This window comes from Aquarana catesbeiana, linkage group LG02, assembly GCF_042186555.1.
Source record: "Aquarana catesbeiana isolate 2022-GZ linkage group LG02, ASM4218655v1, whole genome shotgun sequence".
Lineage (NCBI taxonomy): Eukaryota > Metazoa > Chordata > Amphibia > Anura > Ranidae > Aquarana > Aquarana catesbeiana.
The window spans coordinates 355,962,511-355,981,953 of NC_133325.1; the positions used below are offsets into that span (position 1 = coordinate 355,962,511).

Below are 19,443 nucleotides of genomic sequence, written 5' to 3' on the forward strand. Positions count from 1 at the left end.
TTTTAGATATATAAACACTTCCAAAAAACGCAAAAGCGACAGAACGCCACTAAACACGTCATGTAAACGCAGAAAAACTGACGCTTTACATGTCGGCTACTATCTGTCAAGTTAAATCGTTCATGAGAGGTTGTAAAAACGCCCCGCGTACATGAAGCCTAATAGTTTTTACTGTAAGATTAGGTTTCTTAAAAAAACAAAACAAAAAAAACGCACTCCGTAATCACTACTGCGGATCCCCAAAACCCCAATATTTACTGAAATTTTAACTGAAGCACCGATTTCTGATTTGAATAAAAAAAAAAAAAACATATTAGAGACAAGCAGCTTAGTGAGGAAATCAAATATAGTACCAGTTTGATATATAATTTAGAATAAATTACGTTAGATGCAAATAAACCCCCACAATGCAAGAACAAAACGACTGCTGTATTTGGTCAACATCTAGCAAGTACAACTTACCGTCTTGCAATGTAGTAGAAAACAGGATTTCCAGCTTTTGATGTCCCTGCTTGGTAAAATATATTTAGAGTTTTTAATGCTTTAAATTCTTCTTTTTCGTGTACCTGGTGCCTATAGAACAAATTGGGGGGAATATATATCTATTAGTCTGAACAAAAGAAACACGTCAGACATATCTCTAGCAAGATTCTGTAATTACCTAGTCATAAATTCTTCGAACTTGGAACTTGTGAGATTTAGACTTGACCAATGGGTGTCTGCAACAGGCTTGTGCTCTGGAGGCCCAAGATAGGCGAGTAAAGTTGCCATTTTATCAAATGGTCTCCTGCCAACAGCTTTGTGGTCCCTTAAGAATAAACATGAGAGATTTCACTCTAGAGTTTCAAATAATAAAGCCTAACAAGTCTATTTCAATTGCACATACTAAAACTCATACTAAACTTTTTTTTTACTCCTAAAAAGCAGTCAATGAAACATAAGACTCGATATGATTTTTTTCAGATAGTTAATTCCTCTCACTCGGTTTACAATATATTAAATTAACTGGCATTTCATTTTGCAAGAATTCACATGAAATGTAATGCTTTTTGCCGTTAGTATTTCTATCTGTGTAACATTTAAATAAAATATGCCAAGTGGCGGAGAGAAGGGGATGTTGGTATTTTCCCCATATCCAGGCCTGGGAGCATTGCCAGAACAACAGTATTACTGTTAGCACCAAAGCTTCTGCTCTTACTACTACACAGCATGGTAGTGTACTGTACAAAGCCTTATCGTAAAATGTTCATTCATAAACTGACAAAAACTTTCAATAAAATGTAATTTATAGTGAAATGGTAAAGAAAGAGGCAAACCGCTTTGAATTTCTAGAAATAAAAAGATTGAGGGAAAAAAAAAAAAAAAAAAAAAAAAAAAAAAATTATTTTACCCTTTACAAACAACCTCATAAAAAAAAAAAAAAAAAAAAAAAACACAAACTGTGACAAACAAGGGCATAACACATGTATCAGACCTTTATAATGGTACACAACCTAAATCTGTTGAACAAATCATGACACAATATCACCTTCCAAATGATAAGAGGTTTACATGCTTGAGAATTGCAAACTTCATCAAATCTCGACCTAAACCGACTATAGCCCTTCCAAGCAAAATATGGCAATTTTACTCCACAGCTAAACAAAATACAAAAGGTATATATTTCTTTTAAAACATCACTAGAGATAAACTCAAACTTACAAAAACAATAGCAATGAACAAATGGGAGGAGGAACTGGGTATAGTCTTTTCAGTTGAACAATGGCAACAAACATTCAGGGCAATACATAAAGCCTCTCTGTGTCAAACATTGGGAATTAGCTATCAAAATGGCAAACAGATGGCATTACACTCCATATAGAATAGCGAAATTCTTCCCTGGAGCTTCGCTGGAGGGCCTGTGGACAAATAGGAAACTTATTACACATGCTTTGGTATTGTCCTACAGTTAAAAGCATTTGGAACCAAGTATTCCAAATGTTATCTGCAATAACGGGAGTGCTCACACCCCCAGATCCGGCGCTGGCAATTCTTCAGTTGAACATAGAAAAAAATTCCATACAGAATTTAGGCCAGTTTTAACACACATACTACTAGAGACACGTTTACTGATCCTACGAAATTGGAAATCCACAACAGCCATCAACATGTCAGACATCACTAAAGCTGTACATACAAATTACACTTTTGAACGTCTCATAGCAATAAACTCTTTACAATGTGCATCGTTTGACAAGTATTGGTCTATATGGGCCAAAGGTTAATGTTAATTATAGCTATCTGATAGTGGATATTTGTTGCCCTTGAGGATACAGTTGAGCAATGAAAATAATATGTAAAGTTGAATGAATCTGCTTACACTGATTTTTCTCTGTTTTACTGACAGCAAAAGTAATGAAATACTTTCCGAGATGTACATTAGTTGAATGTGTATACCACTATGACCTTTTATGTTATGTACTATGTTCCCTTATAAAACCTTCAATAAAAATCATTGAAACAAAAAAAAAACAACACAAACTGGAAGAACTGGAATGCCCAGACCCACACTATGGGCACATCCCTACTTGGAAGGGCTGTTCTAAATACATCTATGGAAAGACGTGTTTATCGCACAACAACATTATCTCACATAAAGAAACATTCTGCTGAGTTAAACCAAGACTAAAAAGGTGACAATTAAGTTTTTATCACGTTACCCACAAAGAGAGATTAGAGATGGAAACTTTATGAGCAGGATGACAAGCATCTGTCCATGCAGTCAGTTATTGAAGAACAGCTTCTCACCACGTACTGTGGCAGCAAATATGCATGGCCAAGCTACTGCTACTAGACCATGAACAAATATACACTCTGGCCAAATAAATACAATTTCCATACAATATCTTTTCCGGTTTGAACCTATAGCAAAGCCAGTCACTTTTTGCAACAGTGGATACATGAAAATATTGTTGGAGAAATAACCTTCAAACCCCAGGACTGCAACATATAATCCTTTGTATAGGAACCCTGCAGTAGAGTTCATATCAACTGCAAGTAGATTCTTGCTACTTTTAATATCGGAATGTTGTTCTGAGGATGTGGAAGACAAAAAGGTGGACACATTGTAAAATTAGATATTAGAGAAAAAATTTTAATCTTCACCTGTTACTGGATAGATATTGTCCAATCTTCTCCTGGTTGTTCCAAAGCAACCGATGTAAGGCAAGAACATTTCCATCAGTAATAAAGGAGAGGCTGTGGTTAACAGTGTCACTCGGAGGACAATTATTTGCAATGTCAAAGAAGAACCTAAGAAATTATGGGGTAAAAATTACTACATGGTTTTTGATTAGAGATGCTTTCGCGTTGAATTCATATACCTTTTAAAAATTTAGTTTTTAGTTATTCCGTAAAGTAGGGCACAATGAAAGCTGTTAAAGCTAAATTCCAAGAACTCAGCCACCTTTTGAAATCCGCTGGCTTACTATGTGTTAAGCACAATGAAGTGAATAGCACCTCATGGACTTCTCTTTCTAAGTTACATTTTTACTTAGTGTTGCCATCGCTACACTCCTGGTGTTGACAGGAGACATCCCGCCTTCTCATACAGCAGCAGCTCTGCCTCCGCTCTCCTCTGCTGCCCATTCACACAATGCTTTGTATTTTGCGAATGGGTTTACAAAGTCTCTGTGACCAGGCAGGAGGAGGGAAGGGGCTGGCAGAGTGGCTGCATAGAACTCTGCAGGAGCTGAGACTAGAAGGTCCAGCGATGAAAGTAGGGTGAAAGCTATGATCACAGTGCTCTGGAAAAATAAAGCTGTACATTAAAAATATAAGTCCAAGAGGTGGCGTGCACTTTGTTGGACTTAAAGCGGAGGTTCACACAAAAATTGAACTTCCGCTTTTCGGAACCCTCCCCCCCTCCGGTGTCACATTTGGCACCTTTCAGGGGGGAGGGGGGTGCAGATACCTGTCTAAGACAGGTATTTGCACCCACTTCCGGCATAGACTCCCACGGGAGTCTACGCCCCCTCCCGTCCCCACTGCGCTGTCTGCTGGGACACACACGGGTCCCAGAGACAGCGGGGACCAGTTAGGGAGCGCAGCGCGACTCTCGCATGCGCAGTAGGGAACCGGGAAGTGAAGCTGCAGCGCTTCACTTCCTGATTCCCTTACAGAGAATGGCGGCGGCAGCACCCGAGGACTGAGGGACGATTCGGTCTCGGGTGCCGACATCGCTGGACCCTGGGACAGGTGAGTGTCCTAATTTTAAAAGTCAGCAGCTGCAGTATTTGTAGCTGCTGACTTTTAATTTTTTTTTTTTTTCGCGGGACTCCCTCTGAATTCCTGGAGTTCAGCTTTAAAGTGGAACTAAAGACACACGTACTTTACTGCAATAAAAAGCATTCCTATCTGCAACTTTTCATTTTTTACATTTAGTTCTTCTGTAAGCATGCTGCACAAGGCAACAACTCATGGAGGCTTTTCAGGGTTGGAGATTACACCTACAGTTGGAGAGGAAGCATGGCAGGCACAAGGAGGTTGCTGCTATGTGTACTGAGAATTATGAAATTGCATACTAGAACATTTTAAGAGTTAGGCAGGGTTATAAACCCTCAAACTTTTTTTTTTACAATCTGTGTCCCACAGGGGAGATTTACCCCAGGTCACCAGAATTAATGTCTTCATTGGAAGATTTCCCCTTTATTTTCTGTAGACAACCCAAAATTTGAGATTTTTTTTTCACTTTCAGTGAAAGTGAAATCAGGGGCACAGACAGCAATGAAAAACTGACAGGTGTTCTAATCCCTTTCCACTCTATCCAAAATGTAAAAAAAAAAAAAAAAAAAAAAATAAAAAAAAAGTTTTGCCTTTATACTTTAAGCATGTAGGTAATGATTTGCCTTTGAAGGAAAACAAGTAGGCAATGCAAGTTATAATGATGCTATATCTGTGCTGTATATTAGCAATTCTTGATACACTTGTGGCTAAAACAGGAAAAAGGAAATTATTTGCATGACTCCACCCACTTAACTATAAGCAGAGTGAGAAGTGGGAATGTCTAAATACCTTCTGTTATAAGGCAATGCTGTATCTTGCATTATAAGTAAAATTAACTTTAAAAGCATAGAAACAACCCAAACGACCCTATTTTCAGGCTTCCCCATTTTCTTTAAATTAAAATTTCTTGGTAATAAATCCAAAAAACAAAAATATTGCAGCTTACCAATCCTTAAATGTGGTTGCCAAGTTTTCTTTTTTAAAATGGAACTTTAGGCTAAAAATAAAAAAGAAGTGAAGAGGCAGGAATTTTAATGTAGTAAAGACATGCTGTGTCTCTTCCACATTGAAGTTACTTACCAGACTGTCCGCCCCTTTACAGTAAGCCGTGTAAACGCAGCTCACTGTACAAATTCGGCAATGCCAAATCTGACTAAGCGCCCATAAATGTGCAGGAGTGACGCCATCCCCGCTTGGCCACTGAGTGCGGCCTGCGATCGAGACCCATAAGCCGGTCACCCAAAAACGTCAGTGGTAGGGCTGGGAGCTCCTGGACGCCGCACCGCTAGGGCCAAGGCGAGTATAGTTCCTCCTTGAGGCCTTATTTTCACTTGCCGATCCAGCTAGTAACACTTACTGTCTGAGCCTCCACTCTAGATGGAGGAGCAAAGGAGACAACCACAGACAACAACAGTGTTAATCTGGGATTGCGTGAGATGCACTAGCAGATTTAGATGGACTTGACTAACAAATTAAAGCTGAACTTTAATTTTATTTATTTTAAAATAAGACTGAAATAACTAAGAGGAACAAGTTTATTCATTCTAAAATAAAATGCAGAAAAATAGTGGTGAGACCAGGTATGCGGCAACAGCAAAAGCACTTCAATTGGGTAGAACAGTGTCTACTTGCCATAAAAAAATGACAAGAAAGCATATTTTGCCTTCGCTGCTTATAAACAGTAGGGTGCAGTAAAGACAAGGGTTTGGCATGAAGTTACCATGAGAGAATTGTTAAGTTGATATTAACGAGAACAGAGAAGCCAAACGCCACATGTGAAATGGAGTCACGGATCTAGCAGAACACTGCAGCAAGGATATTCACTGCCTCGTGTCATTCGGTTGTCTTGATGCTGAGGAATCCAGAGTTGATGGTGTATGCTGGTGGATCAAGTCCTCTGAGAACTAGTACTCTCTTTGGAGCAGAACTGCGCATTTTGACCGCTTGTAATTAGGTGGTCAAAACCATCCGGTAAGAGGTGGTGGAGGATCTTTTTCCTGGATATACCTGTATATTTCATATTACTCACCAGTCTTGCCTTATTTGACACTAGACAAACTGTTGAACTTGTTCGAACAGAAGACCATGTCCATTAGGGGAAAAAACACAAACTGTTTTATGTTGAAGCTAACAAGCCAGGTAGAATGCTGGCCAGAGGCTTCCATGCTAAAAATAGCATTGCTTCCATTCCTAAACTTAAACTACCTGATGGCCAACTTACCTATCATCCTACGGAAATTAACAAGCTGTTTAGTTTGTTCTACGCCACACTATACAATCTCCCTCCACGCTCTCCTAACATGTTGCCTGAGGATTTTCAACCTAAAATTGACGAATATATTGCTACCACAGCATTTCCGACTATCCCTAAGCTTTAGTGCAAGATCTTGAGCGACCATCAAGGACGAACTTGTGCTGGCAATATCTTCCCTCAAACACAACAAAAGCCCAGACTGGATGGTTACTCGACCCGTTTCTATAAATCCTTCCAGGATTCCCTTATACCACTTCTTATGAAAACATATAATGCCATTTCCACTGATTTTCCTTTCCCGGGATGAGCTTTGAAAGCTCGTACAATCTTACCTAAACCAAGGAAAGATCCTACACTGTGTGGTAAGCTTTTGCCCCATTTCACTTACCAACAGTGACATTTGCTTATACTCTAAACTATGGGCCAATCGCCTTCTGCCATTGATACCTGACCTGATACATCTTGGAAATGTGTCACAGGAATTGTGTTATTCTTTGCCTGTGTTTATTCGTTATTGTTTAAAATTTGTTTGAAACTTAATAAAACAGATTCAACATATTACTCACCAGTCACAGCATGTGGACTATGAACTGACTTTTTAAATATGTTATTCACTTTGGTACAATCTCATCATGTTGTGTCTTATTTAAGAGCACTACATTTTTAAGAACAGACATCTTTTCTTACCTTCGTGCAGCATCAAAGTTGTTCTTCACAAATTCATTAAAAGGGCGCATATGCTCCTCTTTTGTAAACAAGACATGGTTGGCAATGCTCTGAAGAATCTAACAACATAATTTAAACATGAAATTATTTGCACTAAAATTTCATCAATATTTAAAGGGTTAGTTCACCTTTACTGAAAAAAAAAAATGTGGTCAACACCGTACACCCTGCCCACGTTGTACTTACCTCCAGGGATGTTGAGCTATCAGTAGTGCCCATGTAGGCGGGTCCAGGGCTGTGAAATCCCCACTCTTCTCTGTGCAAAGCTTCTGGGACAGATCAGAGCAATTCTGATTAGTCAGCGCCATCACAGAGCATCACTCCGATCTGTTCCAGCAGCATTGCACTAAGGAGAGAAGAGGAGCAAGGATTACACACCCATAGATGGCTGGATTGGCTGCGTGGGCACAGACAGTTCAGCATCCTCGAAGTTGAGTACAGCAGGGACTGGGAGGGAATGCAGGATGCATGTTAGTTCATCTTTACATTTTTTTTTATAAAGGTGAAAACAATCAATGATCAGCAGTAATCCTCTAGTGAAAAGGGCAAAAGTGATCAGTTTTGACAAAACTTCCCTAGGTGATACATGATAGAATAGCATCCATCCCAATCTAGTTATATAACTAAATTATCAAAAACACAGGAAAAAAAAAAAAAAAAAAAAAAAAAAAAAAAAAAAAAAAAAGCAAGAAGCTCCCATGTTTTTAGTATCAGCACTAAATGTGATCCTCCATGAGGTTACAAAAACTCACTTGCGGCTTCAGCTAGCATTCATACAACCTGTTATGAATGCATTTTCATAGATGCATAGAATGTTTACCATGTACAGGACCCAAAGTGACCATCTCAACAAGCACAAGAGAAATGGTCTATAAACGCAAAACATGTGCACTAGTACCTTTCCTGAAAAAGTGGCCTCTTTTTAGAGATTGATATTAAAAAGTGTACTTTATCATTTTTGAAGCCAAATAAGGATAACAACTGCTTCATAATTGTAAAATGCTTACGTTCACATAGAATAACTTAAATATTTTAGGCTTTCTTTGAAAACATATACCCCTGCTATATATTGTTGAGGGGACAGAGTAATTAACTTTTACCATAATTAACCCTGCTCGTACTGTGCTGGCGGTGCTCATTATCAGTTGTAACTAAACTTCAGACCAGGGATCTCCAAACTACGGCCCTCCAGCTGTTGCAAAACTACACATCCCATGAGACATTGTCAGTCAAACCAGACCAGGCATGATGGGAATTGTAGTTCCTGAACAACTTGAGGGCCATAGTTTGGAGATCGATCCCTGCTTTAGACGGTCTTTCCCAAGAGAGAGTTATAGATCTCAAAGCATGGTTTGTATTGTATGTTGGTGAGTGAAACTCAGTCTGTCTCCATTCAGTCCTACTTTCACTTTGAAATCGTCCAGAGTAGCTTGCCGACTGTCCAAAGGCCTACTCCAAAGAAACTAGACAGGTATGAAATATTGACAAATATTTTTAAGTATGCTGTGTGAATGGGAACACAACAGACAAATAAGGGGGTTTCTTCTCAAATCTGACAGCAAAAGTGAACACGCACTTTAAAAAAAGATTTGCGATTTCCATAATGTTTAGGCCTGCACACTTTAGGATACAGACAGCACTAGAAGACATATTTTAGTACTGCTGATGAGAGAAAAATAAAGGAACATGCTAGAATGTGTAGCCCCCTGAACAAGAGAGTAAGTTACCTTAGACATTAACTTTAAGCCACGTTCAATTCTGGGTGGTGGCTTCTTATCCAATATCCCTGCTTCATAAGGAGACACAATGGCCGGGTTAATGAACCTGAGAAACATAGCACTTCCAACTGCACCGATGCTGTTCTGGGGAAACCTCTGGCTCACAACCTGTAAAATACAACAAACAAAAACACAATGCGTTTAATGGTGGTGAAAAAAAAGCTCAACTAAAAGTATCTGATATACTTTTATTACAAATCAATATACTATGATACATTTTAGGTAATGAAAAAAAGATCAAAGGAGACAATGGGTGAGGAGCATATACACAGTAACTGAGCTGTTAATAAGCAGATTAACTGTAGGACACCAAAAATGAAACACTGTTTAACTGGCTACCTAGAAGGCTGATCTAGATACTGTCCCACCAAGAAGGCCTTCATTAAACATAGGATGGCAAAAGAGAAACATACTGTCCACAGAATATTTTCCAAATTGTTACACCTTTCCAAACTGATCATGAAGAAAGCTCACAAACTTTGTACACTGATTTCTAAACCGAGCAGAATCCATTTCATCGCTGACCTGTTAGGCTTATTACTAGCTTCAAGACCAGCTTAATTTTTAGTTGCAACTTAAAACAAAAAATGATTTCGATTCAGGCAGGGTTTCAAAAAAGCCAATACCGATTAAGCACTGACCAAATTAAGCTGAGCTTTGCTTCTGTAGTTGTAAATGGGAAATATGTTCATTGTGTGGCAAGGGGATTTCCAGCTACATAAATACAACACAAAAATCACCTGCCTGGAGGACTAGAAAATAGTTTAGATTAATGAAAAGTCACTTGTCACCTAAAACACTGCAGAGCAATGACAGTGGCCTAGAGAAAACTGCAGGCCTTAAAGTCAAGGTTACACACATCCCCCTTACGGCAAAAAAAAAAGGAAAGAAAAAAAAAAGGTGCGTAGAGTTTGGTTTAAAATCCTGATAATAGTCGGACAGATCTTTACTGAATAGTCAGTCCATGTGTTGCAATCACAAAAAAAGATCATTATTTTGTTACCATCAATCCTGAAACATGGGAAGCCATCTCATTCACACAATTCCAACTTTAAAGCAGAACTCCGGGCAAATAATTTTTTTTACATGTCTATGTTGCTGATCTCCTACCTTCACCAACTATGTCAGTCACCCATGTTTTTCTGAGCTCTGTAGCTCCTCTGTAATAGGCTGCTGAACTTGCTGAAAATCCGTTATTGCCTGGCGACTTCCTGTTTGCGAGACCACTGGCTGCTAGCCCTCCCGTATCCTCAGCCAGCGGTCTGACACTCCCAGTTGCAGTCCCCTGAAAGTGAGCAGGGAGGAAGCAGACATGTAGTGGGCGGAAGGAGTCCCACAAACCCCCCCCCCCGGTCTGTGCCTCCCATGGAGGAGGTGTCGTCCTCTCCTCCCTCCTCTTCTGCTCCTGCCAGTCACAGCCCATCCACTCGGTCCCTGCTGCACTAACCCCCCGCCACTATCTTTGTGCAGAGTGGGGATTATCAGAAATCACTTGTATGACACAGTGGGAATCTCCCACTGTGTCAGGTATTGTATATGATAGCACTGATCATTGATATCCCGCGGTGTTTAATATCCCCGCTGTGTCATACAAGTGATTTCTAATAATCCCCGCTCTACACTGGTGGTCCCTGACACGTTCCACTGGTTTGCATTTATATTAAAAATGCATTAAATATTATATTCATTTATATTAAAATGCTTTGTATTTATAAGGCTGTAACCTATCATACGGTGTGTGTTAGTGAGTAGCATGGCTTGCTGGCTGCAGAATGAGAGGTGTGATTTATGTTGAAGTGGGCTTGTTCACATTTACATTTACTAGCCTAGTGTACCCTCGCACATACATTGCAATCCCAAGGATTTATGGGAAATGTAGTCTGATTACAGTTTAGCGAGAGAGAAGAGGATATGATGTAATTACTGTTCTAAGAGATCCTCCCTGCCATTAAAGATGCTGCATTTTTTGAATCACAGAGCTGACTTCCTGAAAATTCAATCAGACATTTCTCTTCATCGGTAAGAAATTTCACAAATGTTATAACTGTTTCGTGTTTTGTGTGGGGGATTTTTGAAAATCCCAGAGTTCTGCTTTAACATCAGGTGTTGAATTTCTATTTCTGTAACATGTGGGATCATATGTCAATAAGTCATTTAATAAACCTAAGCACATTAAAGTCTAATTAAATCAGATATCCCCACCTCTCACATTCATCACAAATGGGGGGGGGATCCTAATTTTAGACTAGGAACAGACCATGTAAATCATTCCTTTTGCCCATGAACCAACAGGTATAGCCTTATTAGGGTAATAAAAATAATTATATACATACGCACAACACATAGACCGATCAGCCACAACACTATGTCCGCCCATCTTAACCCCTCAAAGTATGAGCTCCACTAGACCGCTGAAAATATACTGTGTACCTGGAACTAAGCTATCAGTAGCAGATCCTTTAAGATGCAGTTTTGGAGATGTTCTGACCCAGTTGTCTAGCCATTACAACTTGTCCCATGTAAAAGTCGCTCAAATCCTCACACTTGCCTATAGTTTCTGCTTTGAACACATTAACTTCAGGGACAACCTGTTCACTTTCTGTCTAATATACCCCATCCACTTTCAGATGTCATTCAACGAGATAATCAAGGTTATTCACTTTACCTGCCAGTGGTCATAATGTTATGGATATATATATCTATAGCTATAGATATAGATATACATACATACGCCTATATGTAAGTGTGTGTGTGTGTACGCAGTATCTCACAAAAGTGAGTACACCCCTCACATTTTTGTAAATATTTCATTATATCTTTTCATGTGACAACACATGATAAATTACACTTTGCTAAGATGTACTGTAACATACTGAAACAGAGCATGATCCCTCTTCCCTTTGGAGACTGGGCCGCAGGGCAGTATTCCAACATAACGACCCCATACAAATCTTCAAGACAACCACTGCCTTGCTAAAGAAATTGAGGGTAAAGGTGAAGGACTGGCCAAGCATGTCTCCAGACCTAAACCCTATTGAGCATCCTCAAAACAGAAGGTGGAGGAGTGCAAGGTCTCCAACATCAACCAGCTCCGTGATGTCGTCATGTAGGAGTGGAAGAGGACTCCAGTGGCAACCTGTGAAGCTCGGGGAACTCCATGCCCAAGAGGGTTAAGGCAGTGCTGGAAATAATTGGTGGCCACACAAAAATATTGACACTTTGGGCCCAATTTGGACATTTTCACTTAGGGGTGTACTCACTTTTTTTGCCAGCGGATTAGGCATTAATGGCTGTGTGTTTAGTTATTTTGAGGGGACATTAAATTTACACTGTTATACAAGCTGCACACTCACTAATTTACATTGTAGCAAGGTGTCGCTTCCTCAGTGTTGTCACATGAAAAGATATAATAAAATATTTACAAAAACATGATGGGTGTACTCACTTTTGTGAGATGCTGTATATATACACACACACACGGGCAACCATGAAATCAAGCAATAAGCAGGTTGACAGCTTTGAAGGCTGCACCTTTCAAAACAATTCAGCAACTGAACAAGATATTTTCAATCACAAAATTACAACAGGAAGAAGCAAAATGGGTAGCATAAAAACAAGAATGGTGCATTCAATGTAATCTTACGTGGTTGTGAACATTACTATCCTCTACTACAAGGGCATAAATAAATAGGATAGCCCACATGGATATTTTGGGAACATGCATAAAACTAGCAGCAGAATCTAATTGGCTAGACACAATAGGCACTTGATTGCATTATAAAAAAAAAAAAAGCCACGCTTATTACAAAATAGTGTGTATAACCAAAACATTCAATGATTCATAACTGCATATTGTGAAAATGGTCCACGTGAAAAAGTGATAATTATTAAAAGAGAATCTTCAAACAAAGTCAATCAAGAAATCCAGCACCAAGGATAATAGAAACTACTTCTGTAAGAACCCCTCAGGTAATAGGGACACTTTCCAGATCCTATTGGCCCACTATCTCTAGAGAGGTCAAACGAGCTATAGTCATAACCCTCTATGGGATGTTGTAGATGGAAATGCAGTTCTATGGAACTCAGCTCCCACTGCTGATCTCCAGGCCAGTCATGACGATTACCAAGAATACAGGTATATAGGGAAACAAAGCGCTTCAATAGTGTAAAATCACTTAGTGCTTATTTATAATTGCACTTACATGCATTTGTAGTAAAACAAGCTTGATGATCTCTTTTCTGGCAAAAGTAGTCCACGGGGTCAGTGTAAATGTGGCAACGTCAGCACCGCCCTAGCGCCTAGAGCTAGAGGGTCAATGGGATCCGGTAAGTGTCCCTATTACCTGAGGTGGTGGTTCTCACAGGAGATCATCCTCTTTGGTGCTGGATTTGTTGATGAACTTTGTTTGAAGATTCTCTTTAATAACTGTCACTTTCATGTGGCCTATTGTCACAATATGCAGTTATGATTCATTGAATGTTTTGGTCGTTCACACTATTTTGTAATAAGCGTGGCTTTTTTTTGTTTTACATTGTAACAACTGTGGTTATATCACATGGTTAAGTCACTGCTATATTTGACCTACTTTACATATTGACATTAGCATGTTTTTTGTACTAGTTTTTGGGACCTGATTGCACTAGTTTTTAAATGCATGCCAAGCCAAAACCTTTTCTTCGCCTAAAAATAAATGTCCATATAATGTAAAAAGAGAACTGTGTACAATGGGGATCGAAAGTTTGGGCACCCCAGGTAAAATTGTGTATTAATGTGCATAACAAAGCCAAGGAAAGATGGAAAAATCTCCAAATGGCATCAAATTACAGATTAGACATTCTTATAATATGTCAAAAAAAGTTAGATTTTATTTCCATCATTTACACTTTCAAAATTACAGAAAACAAAAAAATGGCGTCTGCAAAAGTTTGGGCACCCTGCAGAATTTATAGCATGCACTGCCCCCTTTGCAAAGCTGAGACCTGCCAGTGTCATGGATTGTTTTCAATCATCGTCTGGGAAGACCAGGTGATGTCAATCTCAAAGGTTTTAAATGGCCAGACTCATCTGACCTTGCCCCAACAATCAGCACCATAGGTTCTTCTAAGCAGTTGTCTAGAAAACAGAAACTGAAAATAGTTGACGCTCACAAAGCTGGAGAAGGCTATAAGAAGATAGCAAAGCGTTTTCAGATGTCAATATCCTCTGTTCGGAATGTAATTAAGAAATGGCAGTCATCAGGAATAGTGGAAGTTAAAGCAAGATCTGGAAGACCAAGAAAAATATCAGACAGAACAGCTCGCAGGATTGTGAGAAAAGCAATTCAAAACCCACGTTTGACTGCACGATCCCTCCAGAAAGATCTGGCAGACACTGGAGTTGTGGTACACTATTCCACTATAAAGAGATACTTGTACAAATATGGTCTTCATGGAAGAGTCATCAGAAGAAAACCTCTTCAATGTCCTCACCACAAAAATCAGCGTTTGAACTTTGCAAATGAACATATAGACAAGCCTGAGGCATTTTGGAAACAAGTTCTGTGGACCGATGAGGATAAAACAGAACTTTTTGGCCGGAATGAGCAAAGGTACGTTTGGAGAATAAAGGGCACAGAATTTAAGGAAAAGAACCTCTGTCCAACTGTTTAGCATGGGGGTGGATCAATCATGCTTTGGGGTTGTATTGCAGCCAGTGGCACAGGGAACATTTCACGAGTAGAAGGAAAAATGGATTCAATAAAATTTCAGCAAATTTTGGATGGTAACTTGATGCCATCTGTGAAAAAGCTGAAGTTAAAGAGAGGATGGCTTCTACAAATGGACAATGATCCTAAACACACCTCAAAATCCACGGGGGATTACATCAAGAGGCGTAAACTGAAGGTTTTTGCCATGGCCTTCACAATCTCCTGACCTCAACATTGTTGAAAATCTATGGATAGACCTTAAAAGAGCAGTGCGTGACAGACAGCCCAGAAATCTCAAAGAACTGGAAGACTTTTGTAAGGAAGAATGGGCAAAGATACCGCAAACAAGAATTGAAAGACTCTTGGTTGGCCACAAAAAGCGTTTACAAGCTGTGATACTTGCCGAAGGGGGCAGTACAAGATATTAACTCTGCAGGGTGCCCAAACTTTTGCAGGCGCCATTTTTTTGTTTTCTGTAATTTTGAAAGTGTAAATGATGGAAATAAAATCTAACTTTTTTGACATATTATAAGAACGTCTAATCTGTAATTTGATGCCATTTGGAGATTTTTCCATCTTTCCTTGGCTTCGTTATGCACATTAATACACATTTTTACCTGGGGTGCCCACATTTTCGATCCCCGCTGTATGTGGCAATCCTAATAGAAACAGAACATATTTTATGGTTTTATTTCCACACAGTAACCTAAAAGAAAGCTAAACTAACAGGTTTCTTGTAATCGGACCCTAAAAAGTTTTGCCTTGGTAAAACGAGCTTGTTTCCACAGAGTGCAGTCTCTTAGGCCCCTTTTACACAGATACGTTTTTCCTCTGCAAGAAAAAAAGTTTCCCTTTAAGTCCTTTGAGACTTTTCACACCACTGCGCTGCAGGTGTGGTGCATTTTGAAAAGTTCTGCATTCTGCATCTTTGATGCAGTGTTGAAAACCGCACCAGAAACGCAGATTCCTATTGAAATTGAGGTAAAAATGCACCATGATTTGTGTTTGAGTCACATGTCCATTTTTCACCAGTGCAGGCAACACAAAAACCCACCAGAAACGCACAACACACATATGAAACACCGCAAAATCGTGGTAAAAATGCATATGCGTTTTTACTGCGATTTTGCTACAGAGCAGTGTGAAAGGGCCCTTATTGTGATTGTTGAAAAAAAAAAAAAAAGAACATTCCTTGTGAAAGCATATAAACACAATGAACTGACAGGTGTAAAAAAAACCTTACACCAGTAAGTAAAAACAGACAATTATTGGTGAGGATATTATGCTTGCTAAAAAGCATAATACTTTTATCCTTAGATCTTTGTACATTTTGCAAATATTCTAAAAAGAAAGTTACTCAAAACTACGAAAGGCACTTTGTATAAAATTATACTTATCCTTGTTACCCCTATCATATGCAGCTCAGAAGGACCTTTCCAAAGATCCCATGGCAATATTAGGATTTTTTGTTTACCTGTAAAATCCTTTTCTCGGAGTACATCAAAGGACACAGAGGAAGTGTATGTAAAGGCAGAACATGTTTTACCTTATTGGATTCCCTGCATTAAGGTAAAATATGTCCTAGTGGGGACATACGACATGTTTCTCTCTCTCACCCCTCCCCCCTTACACTTACCTGAGCACTCTCTCGATCCAGTGCTGTGCCCAAGTATAACAGCGCTGTTCTCTTTCTCTCCTCACAGGACAGAGAAAAGGCGGAGCCTAGAGTGCCAGCGGGTGTTTGTTATTTTAGAGGTAAAACATCCGCTTTAAGAGCCATAAGAAGCTGGGTTATGCTGCCCCTTCAGGTGAATGGACACTGGCCAGAAATATAAAAAAAAAAAAAAAAAAAAAGGAAAAAGTAGGCATCATAACCCCTCCCAGTTCAGCTAAGCCTTGGTTTTGTAGCAAGCAACGAGAAACACAGGCCTAGGGGAGGGATCTGTGTGTCCTGTGATAGATGCCAAGAATTTTTTTTTTACAGGTAAACCAAAAATCCTAATTTCTTAACCATACATCACAGGACACAGAGGAGCAAACAGAAAATTGAGAACCCTCTTATGAAGCCACTTGCGAAACCCTTCGTCTGAAAGTTGCACCCACAGCGGTGAAACCATTGACCAAGTAGAACTTTGCAGACATTTGAAGAGAAGACCAGGTAGCAGCCTCACAAACTTGACAGAAGGTTGATGAATGGCCCAGGAAGCACTGACACTCCTAATGGAATAGTCCTTAACCAGGAAACAAGGAACCTTCCCCTTGAGGCCATAGGCCTGAGAAATGAGCTGACTAATCCACACACCGAGAAATAGTGGACTAAGAAGAAGCCTGACCCTTAGGGAAGGCAACACAATGGGGTTTATTTACTAAAGCTGGAGTGTGCAAAATCAGGCTCACTTCTGCCTAGAAACCAATCAGCTTCCAGGTTTTATAGCCAAAGCTTAATTTGACAAGCTGAGGTTAAAAGCTAATTGGCTACCATGCACAGCTGCACCAGATTCTGAGTGCCCCAGCTTTAGTAAATCTACCCCATAGTCTTGATTTCAAGTGAAATGAAGAAACTAACTTAAACAAAAGGATGACGGCCTCGGCACCATCCTATCCTGGTGAAGAACCAGGAACTGTAGAATCCTTGCAGGAATGACTGCAAAACCGACAAGACCAAGCTAAGGTCTCAGCGAGAGGGGATCGCATTGCATTGGGATTGCATGTCCAGACGGAGGGACCTTCCAATATCCTTAGTGACTCCACCTGGGCTCAAAGAGACAGGCACTTCTGCAGAAGCACCAATGACTTGTGATGATTAGCACCCAGCTGAACCTCTCTAGGGCTTGTACCACCATCTGGACATTGTGCGTCAGTCTTTAATGCAATGGCTTTTGCAGAAGCAAATTGTCCAGATGTCCCACAATGGGTACCTCTTGGGTTCTCAACAATCACACAACTGGAGTGAACACCCTGCCATCATCCTAGGGGCCATGGACAGGCCGAAGCACAACACCACATACTGGCAGTGGCAATCATCCACTGCAAAGAAAATAAATCATTGGCGAGGTCAGAAAATTGGGCTGTGAAGGTAGGACTCCTTGTTAAACTGATCCCAGGAAGTCCCTCTGATCAAGTGAAGCAATTACAGACCAGGAACCGTCCATCCTTAATTTTTAGGAACTTATTTAGACCATTGAGGTCTGGGATATGGCTGGACACCTTTGTTTGGCTTGGGAACTGTGAAACAGGTTGGCATGAAAACCCTGAGACGTTTACTCTACCGCCACAGATGCAATGACCCCTCAGGACAGTAGTCTTTCAAGAGGCTGCAAAGAAAACGTTTTTTTTCCTGGATCTGAAGGATCTAAACTCTTGATCAAATAAATTGTGCTATGGAAAAGCAGAGAAATTCCAGTTTGTATTCTCTGAATGCCACGCTGGGGACCCTGCAATCTGAGATTTCCAAGTGGCCACAAAAGCCTTTAAGCGTCCCTCCTCTGATAGAGTGGAAGCGTCCCTTAACTGGGAGGAGGATTTGCCACCAGGACTAGAGGGCTTGGGGTTTCAGTTCTTACGAAACTAGTGGAGCTTTTATTTGGAGCCGAGACTGGTTGCTTATGAAAGGAACTCCTTTTGGACCCTTAAAGTACAAGTAAATGCAACATTTTCTTTTTAGGTTTGAAGAGAGTGGAGAGGGATTAGAACTCCTGTCAGTTTTTATTGCTGTCTGTGTCCCTCTCTATTTGTCCTGTTTAACATTATCTTTAAAAATTAAAGAAAAATAACATTCTAAATTCCAGGTTGTCCCCAGAAAATAGGGGCAATCTTTCAATGGGGAAGTTCTGTGACCTGGGGGTCCCCAAGGTATTGCTTTCATTTACAGGAATTTCTTCTCACTTTGTTTGGCTATGGGACAGGAAGTTAAGGGAAATGTCCGCAATGGGATACAGATGGCAACATTTTTTTTTTACAGGGGTTATAACTTTCCCTGGCTCTATCCAAACTGAAAAAAAAAAAAAAAAAAGTTTTACCTATAGTTCTACTTTACGGGCCAGTTCACACCACATGCAGTCCAGTGCGTTTTTTTTTTCTGCATTAAAAATGCATGGAAAGTAGGGTATATGGTTTTCAATGGCATAGGTCACACCATTGCTTGCAGTTCCAGTAAAAAAAAGTACATGCTGCATTTTTCCTGCAATGGACTGCGGCATTAGCCCCGCACAGGACTGTACTGGAACGCTGTAAAACGCATCAAAAAACGCACTGGAACGCACCAAAAATGCACTGCAACACACATCCTTTTTTAAGGTTAAGAAAAAGAGGGGAAAAAAAAAAAAAAAAAGCACTGGACTGCATCAAAAACGCACCAGAACGCATCAAAAACACGCATGCAGGAAAGCACCTGGAATGCATCCGGACTGCATTTCTATGGTGTGAACTGGCCCTAAGGCATTACTGGCTTGTGATCTGTAACCTTTGCCTTCAAAACATCTACAAATAAGCTCAAGGCTTTCAAAAACAAAAGAAAAATCTTACAGTACATGCCAAATGGCAAGTTCTATAGGATCAGATTCTCTGGAAAGGAGCATCAGTTTTGCCCAGACCTTAAAAGAGAAGCAAACATTTATACTCACCTAGGTGAATACAGTATGGACCCTATGCTGCATCAGTTCCCTGCAGCTTTCAAGACCTGAGAACTGAGTAATCAAAGACCACTGATTTCCCAGTTCACAGTCTTCAGTGAGCA

The 19,443-nt window shown here is 40.0% G+C and overlaps 1 protein-coding gene across 2 annotated transcripts in view; it reads right to left on the minus strand.

The window, feature by feature from the left end:
• Positions 1-19,443, minus strand: part of NF1 (neurofibromin 1) — a 496,399-nt gene that overhangs the window by 183,875 nt on the left and 293,081 nt on the right. For both annotated transcript variants that reach the window (XM_073615002.1, XM_073615001.1), the window contains 5 exons: positions 8,971-9,129; positions 7,205-7,302; positions 3,145-3,291; positions 662-808; positions 463-573 (listed from right to left, as the gene is read on the minus strand). In XM_073615002.1, the coding sequence (XP_073471103.1) occupies positions 463-573; positions 662-808; positions 3,145-3,291; positions 7,205-7,302; positions 8,971-9,129 (662 nt within the window). The remainder of the gene's footprint in view (positions 1-462; positions 574-661; positions 809-3,144; positions 3,292-7,204; positions 7,303-8,970; positions 9,130-19,443) is intronic.